Here is a 17,386-nt window from a genome sequence, read left to right on the forward strand (position 1 = left end):
GTTCCTACCTCTCCCGTAATAGGAGCAGGTGGTGAGCCTGCAAGCGCTGCCCTGGAGGAGGCAGATCCAGCCCTGGCTTCTCTGTCCGTTCGCTTGGACGTGTACAGAATGCAAGTCATAGACCTCAGACCAGCTCTTCAAATATCTGTTGGAATTCAGCAGAGAGGGAAGGCTGTTTCCATGCAAAGTTGCACTTAGTGCTTGCCTTCATTTCGGCAAAGATCCGAGATGCAACATGTCCACTTAGGTGTTGAGCTCCTCTATGATGAGTGTAAAGTGCTCCGCCTGGGCGTTGACGATATGCTTTGCTAAAACAGATTCTAGAGTTGGGGGCTGGACGACACCTAGTTGAACCGCTGCCTCACGTGGGCTCCCTTCTCATGAAGCCAGTTTCACCGTGAGCCCGGTTCAAGTGTCGGCTTGCTGCGCCATTCCCCTCCTATGGACTGGATACGTGCGCCTTTCTACTCCAGTTGAGTTCCCTTAAAATTGAACCCTGTTGAGTTCGTCTGCACCCCTCCGACGTCGGACGTGCGGAACGTCTGGTGTTAGGCCTACCACTCGTAAGCAGTGTGGAACCGGTGTTAGGCTGGGTCCATATGTTGCGGTCCCTTCGGTGACCCCATACGTGTATTCTTCCACGATACGGCTCCCTGCGGTGAGCCCGTGTCTTCCCTCGGCAGAGTCTCTCTGCCATCACTGTCCGGTGTGTCTCCCCCCGTCTTAGGCTGGAGCCACCCCAGTGACATTCCATATGTTAGACTGCCCGGTTTCCGCCCAGTTCATATGTGTATTCTCCACATTACCTCCCTCTGGGTTGGATGTGGCTTCCGCAGCGTCCCTTCCTTCCAACGTACGGGGAACGCTTTCCCAGTGGTCCTGTAGGAACAGCAGTGACTTCCCTGGCCTAAGCCCTGTCCTTCCCCGCCTTAAGTTTGCGGGGGCATCAGGAGGCTTTGGTTTAGGCACTGGAAGGTGGCAGCGTTAGTGGCGTGTTCAATGGGTGATCCCAATTCAGTCGACCGTCGACTACGTCTGACGTTCTCGACTGAAAGGGAACGTCCTGGTTGCGTATGCAACCCACCGTTCCCTGAAGGAGGGAACGGAGGACGTAGTCCCCTTGCCACTACCGCTGGACCACCGCTGACCCCGGGTTACTCTCGGCTCCTCAGCGAAAAGCAACTAGTGCGTGCATCCACTTCCGTATTTATACCCGCGCCGCGGGGGCGGAGTGTGTGATGCGAATCACGCACGCCAATTACATTGGCTCGTTCAATAGTACTCGAAGAAGACAGGCTCTCTAGCGAGATCCCAATTCAGTCGACCGTCGACTACGTCCTCCGTTCCCTCCTTCAGGGAACGGTGGGTTGCATACGCAACCAGGACGTTTGTTATACTCAGTTTGATGTTTCATTCACATCACAAGGCTTCATGAAGTCAGAACAATTATGAACTTTAAACAACACATAGTTTCTACAAAATAAACTAAAATGGTTATGTAGCGAAGTCCCACTACAATCAAAAGTTCAGCTGGTTGAGGCGGCCAAATATGGATCAGATTCCGATTAGAGAATCATGAGTGGAGAAGAGATTCTTGATAATGAAGCATTTATTTACAATCTTGAATATGCATCTTGGGTATGCATCTGTGATTGTATATGGTCTACAAAAAGAAATAAAGAGAAATCATTTACAATAATATTTGTCTAATGTGTATGTCTAATTCCAATCAGAAAATCAGCAAACATAATACAATAAATATATTACACTTAAATGTCGATATTAATCACAAGGAAGTTATCAAGAATACAGTAGTACACAGCATAATACACTGCTGTAATCAAACACTTCCGCTGTATCGGAGTAAAACAATAGCGTCTGGTGATGACTCATCAGATTAGTTCGGCAGATTACAGCCGAAATAAACGTTAAAATCCAAGCAATATAAACATAAGAAATTACCAATCACATGCACGACACATACTAATAAGGTATACAGTATATATGCACTTACGTGTATTGCATGGACGTATTTACACAGAACAAACCCAACAGCATAAACAATGATTTACTGTCAACCATTAGGGTTGCCACCTTTCCCGGTTTTACTGGGATTGTCCTTGTAACAAGGTTCAGATGTTATGGGAAGAAGGAGGCGGGAACCGGCGAACAATTAACACTTTTAATAAATAAATAAACAAATACAAAAATTAAAGTATAAGCCAGCAGCCCCTCGCGGACGACTACTGGCCACACAAAACAGAAACAAAACACTACATTAAAATCAGGCCTGTTCCTCTCTCGCTCTTCACAGTCGTCGCTCCTCCTTTTATGCTTCCGCTCCTCCGTGAGAGATACGAGACTGGTGCGTCTCACCGGCCTCACACCGTTCTCTCACGGCCCTCAGCCCTATCCTGTTCGCCACAGTCCTTCTTTTTAATAACCTGTCCCGGTTTTCGAAAGGCTACGTAAATATGTATGTTCAATTTACTATATTCTCTCCACTTAAAATAGCCTATGCGTTGTGCACAGATTGGTCGGTTTCTCTTGTGTGTAGAATGCACTACCATTTGCTCTGGGACGTGTGACGTGACGTAGGCTACGTCATCTAGTGCAGGGGTTTTCAAACTGTTTGTGAGTGTGGACCACTATTTGTAATCAAGAATTTTCACGGACCACCTCATAATACACAATATAAAATATATCTACACACAGTCCTTCCTGAATTAATCCGCACCTCTAAATAGGCTTACTAACATTAAAACTATAACTGGTCATCACATCAGTACAACAGCTTGTTAAAAGAAAGTATACTGCACACAACGGCTGCCATATATTTAATTTATTTAAATTTTATATCAATATAGGCATAATATTCTTTTTACTTTTTATGTTTTTTTATGGGGATTCCTGGTAAAATGAAGGTAAAAAATATTATGTTATATTTTAATTTGCCTTTCCACGGACCACCTGCAGTACCCTCACGGACCACTAGTGGTCCGCGGACCACAGTTTGGGAACCACTGATCTAGTGCGTCTGTCTTGGCAGCTAGCCAGCTACTACAGGTGGCAATTAGAGAAGCAGTGAAGAAGATTGTACGTCAACGTTGTTCATTAGTGTTAACATGGGTGGTGAGATGGAGGACGAAGATGACAGTAAACAGGCCAGTAAAAAAGAAAAATAAACGTTCGACATACTCTAAAAATGACAATTACTCCACATGGCTAAAGCCAACACCAGGCGACTCACTTTATGCTACCTGCTCCGAATGCTCAGTTAAAATTCTGGTTAAACATGAAGGCAAAACTGCTTTGGATGACAATGCTAAAACAAAGAAATGTTGCTGAATTGACACGGTGTGCGAAATGGCCATAGCTAACTGTCAACTGACTGTGGGAACAAGGTCAGTGCAAAAATATTCAGTGACTCTGATATTGCAACTAAGATGCCTTGTGGCAGAACTAAAAGTGAGGCCTTAGTGGAAAATGTGCTGGCACCATTTAGTCAGCAAAGATTAGCAGCAGAGTTGCAGAAAGCGCACTATTTTGCGGTATGTTCCGATGCGTCCAATTCTGGGCACACGAAATTGTTTCCCTACACAGTCCAGTATTTCTGTGCATCCGAGGGTGTGAAGTATGGATTGTTAGACTTTTACGATGACTCCAATGAATCTAGTGAAGCCATATTCAAACAAATAGTGTCTATTACTGAGAATAATGGACTTTAAGTCAGCCAGATCAGTGCCTATAACGCATCAGTAAATTATGGTCGGCACAACTCAGTTTTTCAGAAACTCAGAGAAGCTAACCCACAAATTAGACGGGTTTCCATTACAGATTTGCGCAAAACTTTTGCGTTTTTTTCTAAATGTCGACAAAAAACTATTGCGAAATGACAGCGTTTCCATTAACCGATGTTATGCGACTAAAACTTAATCTTTTTCCTCTCGCGAGAAGTCATTCCAAAAATCACGGCGCCAGATGTTGGTATGTTTACGTATATCCCACCACTGCACTGGCCATTATTATTAATCGAAGGAGACGTATTTGTGTTATACAAGCATTAATGGTAAGGAAAGACACTTACTGTATACTTGGAGCGGCTGGTGTTTCTGGATGTTTCTCACTCATTTCTGCTTCGAGGTCTTGATTGTGGCATTTATTTGAGGTTTAGAATCCAGTATTCTTGTAATTCTTTTGTCTTTTATGAATTTAATAAAGAAATGTCTCTTATTCTGTCCAAATATACCGCGTCATCTACATCAGGAGACCTTTTTTTTAGAATTGCCTGAAAAACCACCTCATGCGAGCGTAAAAACTTTTTTGCGATAAATGGGAGTTTTTGCGAAATTTACGTGTTTCCATTGGGCGTATTTTCAATTTGCAATTTCAATTTCCGCAATTTGAAGGGTAATGGAAACGCGGCTAATGTGAAGGGCAATTGCAAGTGTCACATCATAAACAACACTGTCAAAGCAGCTAATTGTGTGAATTCAGTTGTTCTGAAACAAATTCTATTGCAGCAAAGCAAAACAAATACTGAGGAGCCTTTTACCCCAGCAACAGGAACAGTTCAGGAGCCTGGTAAACAGATTTTTTGAGAAGGCAATGCTATATCTTGAGGATAAATTTGACTTCAATGACCAGGTTCTTGCACGCGTTGGCTGTCTCAGCCTTCATGGAGGACAATCACTCCAGTGGTCAGAGTTGGATGTTTTAGTGGAAGAACTGGCCCTGGTTGTTGAAGAAGACAAGCTGTACGGTGATGTAGTCTTTCTGAATAAAGTGTTACACACCATTCCAACAGACTTTACCCCAGACAGAAAGTGGGCCTATTTTTTTAGCAAGGCAACTGAATCCACTGAGCTGTTGAAAATAGTTGCTTTTGTTTTTTCCATACCAGTCAGTAATGCCTATGCCGATAAAAGAAACAGACTTTCAAATAGCAATAAATGAGTTGTAAGCACCTATACGTTCGCAAACCATTTATAAACATGGACCTTTATGATTTGGCGTGGCAGAAATCCAGCAAAAAGTGCTCCCTGGTTAAAGTAGCAGTCTGTAACTTTTTTGGGTTAAAAAATATCAAAAATAAATTTGAACAAGTACATAACCAGCCTGAGTTCAAAACTGCTTGCCGTAGCTCAATTCAAAACGGTAAGCTTGTAATAATCTTCTTATTTCCAGTGGTACTGGTTGATTTCCGCTGGAAATTCGAGCATGTCTTTGCGTCATTACGTCACATCTGTACACATAAAGAAGAATCTCGGCTAGTAGGCTATATTGCGTGTGAGGATGTTGGAGCTGGACATTTATAGCCTTTTCTCACAGGACTTTATATTAAACTTTTCAATTTGATCCAGAAAGGTTCAAACGACAATCACCAGTGACAACTGCAGATTCACCCATTGTAAAATGCAAAAGACTTAGGAGTGGCTGCACAAAACAAGGGACTGCAACAGGGCCCATGCGAAAACAAGGATAAATATCAGAAGTGCTTTTGAAAGGTGGCGTGAACTCCGTGTTTTGAAGGGGTTCAAAATGGACGCAGAGACAGCATTTTTTCTGCTGGACAGGTAAGAAATTTCTAAGGTTCAATTATGTAGCAGTAGCGCTCTTGTTTGCTTAATTCATTCAGTTATGGAGTAGGCTACTGAAATGCATGTAGTCACGCAATACTGGTGTTATTAACATTAACAACTTGACAACAAAGTATAATTTGAACAGTTTGACGTGATATGATAAGCGATCGTTAGATTTAATCTGTGCGATTTACTGCAATGTTTTTTCCCCTTAGGTGGTCAGAACAAAAGTGGATGTTACTTACTTGTTAAGATGACCTTTTCTGGTGAAAATGCTTATGTTGGTCATACTTCCAAAAAGTAGAATCTGTGATTGCGAATGCCAGTATCCACACCGGCGCGGCAACTCACAGCCGCACATTCTCCTCCAAACATTGGATTCATCCGCGCTGTGCCGTGCCGAGGTACAACCCACGTAAAGCTGATAATTCCATGAATAACTGCAATTGCAGATTTCAAGCAGAGATGGCGACAAAGAGGAAAAGCGACTGCAGCTTTAAATCTCGTTGAAAAAGCTAGTGCTGTGTATTAGTACACCTATTTATGAATAATCATATTGCAATGTAATTACTTGTTTGCACCAAAATATATATTTTTAATTACTGTTATTTTTTTTAACATAATGGTTATTATTGTTCAATAAATAATGTTTCATTATAGTTTTGCTGATGTACTTGTTATAGAGTCTGTATATCGGGCATCAACGACTTCAGCGCAGGTTATAGTCACGCCAAATATCTGGCGGCAAGACAATGGCTTTAAGAGTGGGTCTGTACAGGAGTTTTCAATCTTTTAGATGCCAAGGACCCCCAAATATGATCATCCTTGTGGACCCCCATGCTAAAATTTAAAAGGCATCATCACTCAAAATTAACAGCATAAATTTAAAATTAGTTTTTATTAATTTACATTACAATTATAGATAGACAGGTAAGATGCAACAGTAATGTCAAATGTATTATATAATTAAATTCAATTTCAATTATTTCATCTATTTATTTGATTAAGAACTATTTTTCTATTACATTTTATTCATTTTTATTTCAACCTTTATTGTTTTAACAAATGAGAACAATAGAAGCGGTTAAACTAACTGGACAACAATATGTAAATGCTCTATGACTCTTCCCAGTTTATTATAATGCAGTACAATAACTTTTTTAAAAATAGATATCAAATAGAATAGAATAGAAGAGAAGAGAAAGTGTTAGAATTAATGGATCAAGTGTTGCCGAAAAAGATGCGTCTTCAGCCGTTTCTTGCTGTTGGGATTTCTTTAATTTAAGACTGCAAGGCAGATTATTTTGTTTAAATAGAAATCTATTGAACAGATACCTCTAAATACTTTATATCAATCCTTTAATGAGAACTGATCTAATGCTGATCTAATAATTGTATTGCAATTAATGCAGCTATGAGAAAATCAAAATATGCTTAGATTCATATGGACATATAATGGTGTAGTTATTTGTCATTCATGTTTTTGTATTATTGATGTTTTATCCATGTCATATTGTGATCACATTATTTTCTTTCACTAGAGCAGTTTAATAGGCTTTTATCATCCTGTCTAAAAAATAATGTGTTTCTATCAGCAAACACTCAGAATAAAGTGAGCTGATCTGCTGATGATCCTGAATGTCTTGTTGAATGAGTGTTGATAGTCTGAGGATCATCAATATTAACAGATCTGCTGAAAACACTCTTTATTTCATGACAATAGTTCCTGTTTTCACCTTGATTATGCTGATGTCTTCAAATATCCTGTGAACGGCCACTTAAAGCTCATTTCTACAGAGCACCTAAAGGGACATGATGGAAAATATTTGGGATTGGAGGGAAAAAAAGGTCAAATCTTTAGCATTCCCTCGCAAAACTTCTGCGTTTCCCCAAGAAACTTTTGCATTCCCTCTCAAAACATGTACGTTCCTACGCAAAGATTATATTTGTGTTCCCTCTCAAAACTTGTTGTGAGTTCGGACAAACACGTCGTGTTTAATGTCCCGCTGGCAGTGTTTCAGAGATCCGAACGTTAACAATGTGCGGTTCATGGAGTTCAGTAAAGTTGGCAATATAGCCTATTCACAGATCTGAACTTACCGGAAAAACTCTTGAGCTAAACTTTGTTCAAACACAACTGACAGCTATTTCTAAATTATCTCTATGAGCAGCGGAGAGACACATAAGGGAAAGTCTACTTTATGATATAGACAGACAGATAAAAATGCTTAGAAGTGTCATTTAGTATAAAAACAAACTCACTAACTGATATATTTTTGATTTTGGCAGATCAGCTCCTCCCACAGTAAATCATCATAAGTGAAGCTCCTCCCACATCAGTCACATGGTCAGTGAAGCTCCTCCCACTGCAATTCTCCAATAAATGCTGGAATATTCTCATCAGCTACAAGTGAAGACGAGCATCAGAGCATTAGGAAGAGCTGAAATCTGTAAAGACTGAGTTTATTAAAGAGGACAGTGAGAACACGAGTGATCCAGAACCTGCAGAATGAAACACACTGAAGATACTGAAGAACAAAGAGGTTGGTGTTTATTCTTCATTCATTCATGATGCTGAAGAACATTCATGTTAGAGAGATTCAAGCACATCAATTTATATATGCAGTTAAACTATGAAATGGCTACAGATTTTCAATAAATGATCAGTAAAGGGAGGTTTGAGAAACTTTCATATTGATTGTCAACATCAGGTCAAACTAAAAATCAGGTCAAATTAGCTCCTTTATTTTACACTTATTATACATCTGGTTTGACTTTTTTTGCAACCATGTTACCAAATTGTTGGACATTTTTCAATATAGTTTATAACATTGTGTTTTAAAAAATATATATATTTTTTTTAAGCAGTAAACAGCAAACAATCAAGTAAATTAACTTTTCAGAATGGCTGAAATTAAATTTAAGCTAAATCTGATTTTTTTTTATTGTTACGGATAAAGTTGTTTTTCTCATAAATTATATAGTTAGAAATGTATACAGTTATAGATTATTCTTCTTACAGTAACTTTGGTAACAGAGTTGATGAATCAGCACTGCACAGTTAGTGTAAAAACTGAGACAATGGATTGAGATTATTTTTTTGTCTTCCCATCATGCAGTAGAAAGATGATTCCTGAGTGTCACTGTGTTTAGAAATGCTCTGTTTTTAAAAGAGGAAAATCATGTCATAAGTAACGGTGTAAGGCTGAAATAACCTCAGATACTTTGATCTTCTGAGATACGGACAATATAAACACACACAGGCTTCTGTTTCACTGCCCACAGAGTGAAGATGCAGGAAAGCTTTTTCCCCCTTTACCCATTCTCCCCTTCACTCAGTTCACTCAGAGTGATCATAGGAGAATATAATGTGCTTTACATGTCTGGTATAATTTGAAACGTCTCAGTGTCCAGAGAAACATAATGCACACAATGTAATAAAAGTGAGAGAGTTTTTCTAGGGTTGTGCCGATGGACAATATCATCGGCTCGATGAAGAGCCACCATCGAGGTGCCTGAATTTATGTGGGATTACTATATTTTATTTAATTAAATGCATTTATGATGAGGTCATTTTATAAAATCTGAAAACATTAAGTGGAGAACAAATAAATGGTAAAATGTTCCACCTTGCTCTTTGTATTGTTACAAAATACTTCAATGAAAAACAAGTACACACACACACACACACACACACACACACACACACACACACACACACACACACACACACACACACACACACACACATATATATATATATATAATTAATCACATAATTTGCTGTGATAAATCGAATTTGTAGATTGTAATCATCAATATTTAAACATAGAATCACCTAATTAAATTAAATAACACAGAAAAAAAAGAAAAGAAAAAAAATGTCCAACAAAAAAATTGGACATAAAATAGCCCTATATTAAAATATAATATTAAACATCAATATATCAATATATTATTCTTTATTCAGTTCTATGCAACATACTCAGATTCAACAGATTTATTTTTGACAAATTATCAAAATAAAGTATAGTCTTACACACACACGCGCGGAACGGAGAGCGCGGTGTACACACGGAGCAGAAAAGACCCGCTTGTGAAGTTACTAAACAAGCTGCGCGAGAATGAAACCTGGTCATTTCATTGCATATGTTTGGCTTATATTTTCCGGCTCATATTTTCGTCTTATATTTTTGGCCTTTTTTCTTTTTCGGCCAAAAACCTAAAATGCCATTTTCTACCGATAATTTTTGCGATGCGCTATTTTAATGCTGAATGGAAATGACTGAGGAGAGATAAGTTTTCATTAACTTTAACTTAACGGCTTTAATATTCATTAGTACCTCACTTTAAGCTATTGAATGGCTCCAGAAACCTTGGAATATAGTAGGGGTGGCTCGATACTACTTTTTCATGTCCGATACCTATACCGATACCACAAACTTGAGTATCTGCCGATACCGATACAATACCATATTTTTCTCCCTCTTAATTAAGCTAACACATTTGTCAGGAGGATACACTGTGCTTAACCTAGCCATCTAAAAAGCATCATGCTCAAACAGTGCAATAAATGTTCTACTCCCCTAAAGGAAGAAATACGTAGCCCACAACATGACTCAGTTGTGCAATACTGCTGCTTAATTTTATTAAAACAATTTTTAAACAGAACTTGTAGCAGCATTTTTAATTATTCACCACCATTCAATGAATGACATTTAAAGTGTAACTGTGCAAATTAAAAAAATATATAATTCCAGTGCCAAATACTGGATGTAACACAAAACTCTATGTAGTCATAACTTAAATAAGTAGGCTATAACCTGACATAAAAATAATGGTATCTCCATTATAAAATGTACAATAGAACACAGTACAATAAGGCACTCACAAATTAAACTCTAGGCCATTACATCTGATAAAGGGGAAAAAAAATATTTTTAAATCTAGGGTAGACAGTGCAAGCTCTAAAGTTTTTTCAACAAAAGACAAAGATAAAATCATACACTGCTCTTGAATGAATAAACTGGGGTTGTTTGATGAGGATGAGTAATAAGGATTAGTCTATATTTAATGTATACAACAGTGTTAATTTACATTTGATTAGTTTATTTAATTTCTGTTGTAGGCTCTTAGTTATCCGAGTTCATCGCCCTGAAAAATCTAGAGCACTGGGTAATTAATTTGTCTTTTTGTTTTTATTAGCTTCTTTGTTCTTATTGTATTGCTGACTGTTTGCTTGTCTTCTGTAACTGTTTTGAGGAATTTTTACTAACATTAATTAACCTAATATTCGTTTTTTTCTAGTGGTCGACCAATATATCGCCTCTGCCAATATTTGCCGGTTTTAAAATATCGGCCGATAAGTTTTTCTGATTGGCCAATGTGTTGAAAGCGTGACTTTTATTTTGATGGCGCTCCGGACTTTTATTTTGACAGGCGGCGCTGAGAACACCAGCGCCTGATCACACAGCGCTCACTCACATTCTCTGTCTTCATTAGTTTACGATCTCTGTCAGTCATATCTAATACTTTGTTAGACAGAACTGGTAAACAAAGAAAGTAAATGGTATGCGAAAAAGTAAAGCGTTGCTTTTATATTATTTGTAACAGAAAAGGCAAACAATCAGGCTAAACTACTTTCTCATTTACCGTCAACATTCAGCAAATGCGCATCTACATCATTTAAACAAATCTCTGAATATCTAATAAACATTTAATTTCACAAACCTTGCAGATTTAATCAAATCCAGCTGTGATATCTTGTGAAGTGTGCATTTGTAGCCGGCATAAATGTGTTCCTGCGAGTGACGGTCCGTGCGAAGTGAGTGAATGTGAACAGAAGATCAGCTTCACAGGAGATGCGAACGAAAAACTTTAAATCCTTAATATTAAATTACGCAGTGCTATATCCAGTTGCCCACTGTGTCATATTCATATCGTTTTCACTGTGTGCTGTAAGTAAAATTAGCGTGACCTTGTCTTTATTTAAAAAAATATGGTTACCAGTGTGCACAAAATTACCAGATTACTGAGTGCCCTGTTACAGTGTTTACTTCCTTTTTATTCACATATTCATTTATTTATAAACAATTACTTTATTTGTGAAAAATACTGTAATAGGATTGCAGATTGAAGAAGTTGCCATATATGCATGTTAGCAAGCATGTTTATTTTAAGGATTTGTTTTGTAATTTATTTCTAATTTATTAAATATTGATTAAAATAAATATAAAGTATGTATGTATATATATTAGAGGTTGGCATAGATTAATTTTTTTAATCTAGATTATTCTCACTGTAATCTTGGAATTAATCTAGATTAATCTAGATTAAAATGGCCCATTTGAATTCTGCCGAAGGCATTCAGAATATGTGTGCTTCCCAAATAATGACTAAAAGTAAGTCTTTGAGAATAGTTCGCCTCGCGTAGGGATGTGAATTTCTGCCAAAAATGCCATTCGACAATAGAAGAGCAAAAGTCGAATATCATTCAAAAAAAAAAAACGAAAAAAACCCCCGCACACTCACAATGACAGAAAGGGAGGCCAATTTCATCTTTAGCGAATTGTCATCAAACAAACTGTTTATTAATTGAACAAGTAACATGTTTAACATAGTAGGCTAATTGAAAGAAGAAAAAAACAATAAACACGACGTAGCTCCGTTTTTGCATCGCCAAACCAGATGCTCGTTAGATCAAAAAATAATGTCATATGTCATAATGATTTTATGTGAACTTGCCTTTACCGGCAATAGCCTTCTTCTTTTTAAACAAATTAGTTTTCAATCAATGTAAACTATTCGTGTGACTATGCCCCTGCGCAATACACGCACATTACCGCGGGATGGCGGGTGTGCATTTCATAAACTGTAAACAATGGGAGCTTATTTAACCTGTTAACCTTTGCCAGTGCGCCGACACTCTGAAGCATTTTTTTTTTTGTAGCCTATAAATTAATGTATATGTCCAAAAAACGGATAATGTCATACTTTTTAGTAGTGCTATCGTGGCGTAATATTCTGTTTGTTTGTAAAATGTATTACCTGAATGAAATGAAATCGAATGTATCGTCCTGTGGAATCATTCATTCATTCATTAAGCTTACGAAGATGTTCAACTAATAAAGATCTTCATCGCTGGCAAAAATATGATGCATTTGCAGATTTACTTTTACTAGACTAAACCGTAAATCCACGGCCTTCATCCAACGCTCTTGATGTTCTTAAATCTTCCTGTTACGAATCCGAGTCGAGTGTGACTGAACGCGCTTCAGACGATTCAGTGCGTGAGGAACTGAACAGATCATTCAAACTGATTCGCGAACCGATTTGGACAGATCTGCCAACTTGTTTGATGAAGTCTTTGAACAGAATCGACTCAAAAGAGTGATTCATTTGTAAATTGATCATCGCTCATGCCCATAAAAAGATACAGCGCGCTTGGAATAGACTTATTTAACAACATGTAATTGCATTAAAATAAAGTAACGAGAGGAACGTCACCCAACGTAACATAAAAGTGAAAGTGAATGTATATATAAAAGTATACACCTTGTGTCCCTGACAGGAAAATACCCTGCTGCGCAATCCGTGACAGTAGGCGCGGCGTCAATTATGTCAAATATACTAGGCTACACATGCGCAATTGCGCGAAAAAATAACGATATTCGAAAAAGCTATTTTATGATCCCAACTCCACTTTGAGAATAGATTAACGGCGATATTTTTTTATCGCCTGATAAGAGTCTCACGTTAATGCAGCACGGCCCACCACTAATATATATATATATATATATATATATATATATATATCGGCTTTATATCGGCCGTCAGCCACCCTGCTCTCTAAGATATCGGCATTGGCCGTCAATAAACAATAATGGTCGACCACTAGTTTTTGCTGAAGTATCGATAATTGTAAAAATTTCACTGACATTTAAAATGACTCCTATCATGAAATAAGACTTTGATCATATCACCCACCAGTAATCGCGTTAAACAACCGTGATTTCAATATTGACCAAAATAATCGTGATTTTATGATTTTTGCCATAATTGAGCAACTCCGACCTAATAATCAGACTGATGAGTTTGTGACCGTGAGATCCGCGTTAATGGCCGGAGGGAAACTCTAAGTGACATTAACCACCGAATGAACGAGTAAAATATAAAGAGTTAAACAGAATAATCAAATGTTTACTTAAATGATTGGCTTTACAACTTAAATTTAAGGATGTGAAAAATAGAGTCATAAATACGTAATTGGAATTAAATTACTTTGCACTCCGAAAAGTCAAAGCATGCAGAAAACCTTCAACCACGCCATTGGATTCAGATGTTGGGCCATTTGGGTGGACATTGCATTTAAAATTTGTCTACTTTCTTCTAATACATCAGGGCTCATTTTTAATGTCCTTTCACTTCATATTTCTCTCTTTTAATAATGTTGATGTACTGAACATGAATTACACCTTTTTTCTTACATGTCAGCCCTGATGGAAGAGTGAGGAGAGTGAAGAACTGAGTGAAAGTGGAGGAACATCATGTCAAACCTGAAGACAAACCTTTGAATCGCTCAAAGACTAAAACACTTTTAAAGAAAAGAAGAGCCAAGAAATCTTTCACCTGCACTCAGTGTGGAAAGAGTTTCAGAAACACACAAAGTCGTGAGCTTCAAATGAGAGTCCACACCAGAGAAAAGCCATTCACATGTGATCAATGTGGAAAGAGTTTCACAAACACACAAAGTCTTAAACTTCACATGAGAGTTCAAACTGGAGAGAAGCCGTACACATGTGATCAGTGTGGGAAAGAGTTTCACGCAGTTAGCACATCTTAAAGTACACATGAAAATCCACACCAGAGAGATATCGTTCATGTGTGATCAATTTAAAAAGAGATTCTCAAGAAAAGGTAATCTTGAGATTCACATGAGGATCCACACCGGAGAGAGGCCGTTCACATGTGATCAGTGTGGAAAAACATTTATTAAGGTATCACACCTGAAGTCACACCTGACAGTTCATACGAAGGAGAAGCCACATTCATGTTCTGAATGTGGAAAGAGTTTTTCACTGCTGCAATATTTACATACACATCAGAAAATTCATACAGGTGTGAGAGAGTACATGTGCTTTGAGTGTGAAAAGACTTTTACTACAGGGATAGATTTAAAACGACACCAGAGAATTTACACTGGAGAAAAACCTTACAAGTGTTCACACTGTGACAAGACATTCAGTCGTTCAGCAAATCTGAAAACACATGAGAGGATCCACAGCAGAGAGAAGCCGCACACGTGTGATCAGTGTGGGACGACTTTCTCTTTTAAAAGTCACCTGAAGATACACATGAAGATTCATACAGTGGAGAAACCACATCATTACAGTCTGAAATCACAGTAAGCAGTTCATCTTTATGTGCCAAGCAACAAAATCTCTTCTAATTTAGTTTGCTAACAGCCACGTTGAGCGACAGGAGATTTTGTTGGTTGATTGGTATCTATTAACTTCTGTTCACACCACCTAGAGAGTTCAGTCGGATTTTCACATGTGATTTGTCTGTTCAGAAAAATCATGCTGCACATGTCCTGAAAAGTGAGGCCAAATTTTGATCGCCCTCTGGTGGCTCGACACATTTTGCGTAGCGGGTACGCATTTTGACTTCAAAGTACACTGTTACTTTTTTTCACTTTAAACTACGCAAAATCCTGGTGACGCTTCTGTGCACGCGCTGTCACAGTGTTGGGTTTGTGTTCCCCAGGTGTCCTCCTTGCCCACGGTGTCATTCACTTCATGAACTACATTCCCCACGATCCTTGGCTTATCATTGCACTCAGCTGTTCCTCATCACTGATCATTGCACTCAGCCATTTCCCCATTATCATTGACAATTCCCTGTGTATATAACCCTGTCTGTTTCAGTGTGTGTCACGGAGTCCTTGCATTTGTCACGCCACTTCTGATGTCCTGTTTTCCTTGCTTCTTGTTTTGTTTCCTGTGTATGTTGGATTGCCTATGGATTTTGACCCTTGCTTGGATTTGTTTACGATTTTGGATTACCCTCAAATAAACTACTGCTTTTGGATCTTGCCTTTTGTTTCCTGAGTGTGGATCGTGACACGTGCAGTCCTCTAATCAAGCAACAGCAAAAGAAGCGGAGTTCGACCAATCATAGCGCTGGGTTCATTCCCCAAATAGCAAGCGGGGATGATTGACAGATGCGTAAGGCCTATCATTAAAAAGAGACTGAAAATCGACAGCAATAAAGAATCCCGCTTCCACTCCCGCAGCCCGCCGGCTGACTGATTTCATAAGCGAGGACAGTACAGTAGTCACAGCACTTCTGACTCTTGAAGGTAAACTGGCTGGGGTGGATGTGGAAAGTTGAAATATTGTATTGAGTTAACTTGATCGCATGGATTATCTTAAAATACTCTGTCATTCATGGTCACTCAGATAAGAGGAAGACATAATTCAGCCATGCAAATTATAAAATGCTTAAAGGTGCAATGTGTAAAAATTGAGTATCTAAAACGTTGATTATGTCATCATAATCCGAACTGTCAATAAGTTCTCTTTCAAACGACAGAAGTGCCAAGTTGTTCAGGCGTCCTGTCAGCATTGATGATCTCAGGCGCGTTTGGATCCTGTTTGTTGCGGAGAAAAGTCTCTCTACGCTGCAGGATGTTAAAGGCAGTGTTATGATGGCCCTCAACAAACGATTGATGTTGGGGAAAATGTCGGCAGGGCAGCTATCCAGTACTTCCATTAATGTGGGGAAGATCTCCTTATCCATTTTCCGTCTGATGTGTTGGATGAATACCGCATGTTCAGCATCAGCAATGTCAATGCCATACAAAGCACACGGATACTTTAAAATGTTTTTCACTCCAAAAGTGGTAGATCCAGGTGTGAAAGAGGCCGAGGCTCTCATTACACCGTAGGTGTCATCTTTAAACCTGCAGTTTAACTCTGTTATCTGTCGGTCAATGATGCAGTTCCACAGGGCCCTTAAATCCTCATTGCTTCTGACAGCCGAGGTCTTTCCCAGTGTTGTGGTAACAACAGAGTCATGAAACTTTGAGGGCAGCTTGCGTTGACGAGAAGCAACCGCGTCCCAGTTAGCTATCTCGTGCTTTTCCATCAGCTCCTCTGTCAGCCTGAGCACCTCAACAAAGTCACCCTTCGAATCCTCTCGGAAAGTTGCATATGTAGCTTTAAGTGTTTCAATAAGTGAAATACAGTCCGTCACACATAGCGTTGAGCTCTGCAGCCCCTTGGTGGCAAAATCGCTGTTTTCAAACAATTTGCAAAACGTTAAAAGCATGAAAACAAACTTTTTCGTTTGCACCTGCTGCAACAGCTGGTCTGCTTCGATTTTACTTTGTCCACTAGTTTCGGAAAATCCAGCCAGAGTCTCCAGTAGTACATCGAGCAACTGCAAAATCTTATGCACTGACCCTGATTTTGAGCTTCATCTGGTATCACACGAACGCTCCAGCTCCATAACCTGGCGGTTGGGATGCATCTCCTTTTGTACCTCGACCAAACGAGAGTGGCGATGGGCTCCAGTAAAGTAGCTGTGTATTTGATTCACAGTGTCAAAAAAAGTACTTACATGTCCGGACGCTTTAGCGGCGGTGCAAAGCACCAAGTTTAGCCGATGAGAGTTGCAATGCACATAGATGGCTTTAGGAAATGTTTCTTTCAAAATAAACTGTACCCCTCCCTTGTGCCCCGACATGACCGATGCTCCATCGAAACAGAACCCGACGCAGAGAGCAGGATCCAGTTCGAGTG

General features: G+C 38.9%; 2 protein-coding genes across 2 annotated transcripts in view; both read left to right on the top strand.

Annotated features, from left to right (window-relative positions):
- Window positions 1-17,386, top strand: part of LOC143711112 (uncharacterized) — a 48,672-nt gene that overhangs the window by 27,077 nt on the left and 4,209 nt on the right. Inside the window, exons 3-4 of the mRNA XM_077202443.1 lie at window positions 14,200-14,399; window positions 14,485-14,985. Of these exons, the coding sequence (XP_077058558.1) occupies window positions 14,200-14,399; window positions 14,485-14,985 (701 nt within the window). The remainder of the gene's footprint in view (window positions 1-14,199; window positions 14,400-14,484; window positions 14,986-17,386) is intronic.
- LOC143711083 (uncharacterized) overlaps window positions 7,881-17,386 on the top strand; it is a 164,794-nt gene continuing 155,288 nt past the window's right edge. Inside the window, exon 1 of the mRNA XM_077202380.1 lies at window positions 7,881-8,125. Coding sequence (XP_077058495.1) covers window positions 8,092-8,125 — 34 coding nt within the window. The 5' untranslated portion in view covers window positions 7,881-8,091. The remainder of the gene's footprint in view (window positions 8,126-17,386) is intronic.

Source organism: Siphateles boraxobius, unplaced genomic scaffold (assembly GCF_051911475.1).
Source record: "Siphateles boraxobius isolate OS27281-9 unplaced genomic scaffold, OSU_SipBor_1 49, whole genome shotgun sequence".
NCBI lineage: Eukaryota > Metazoa > Chordata > Actinopteri > Cypriniformes > Leuciscidae > Siphateles > Siphateles boraxobius.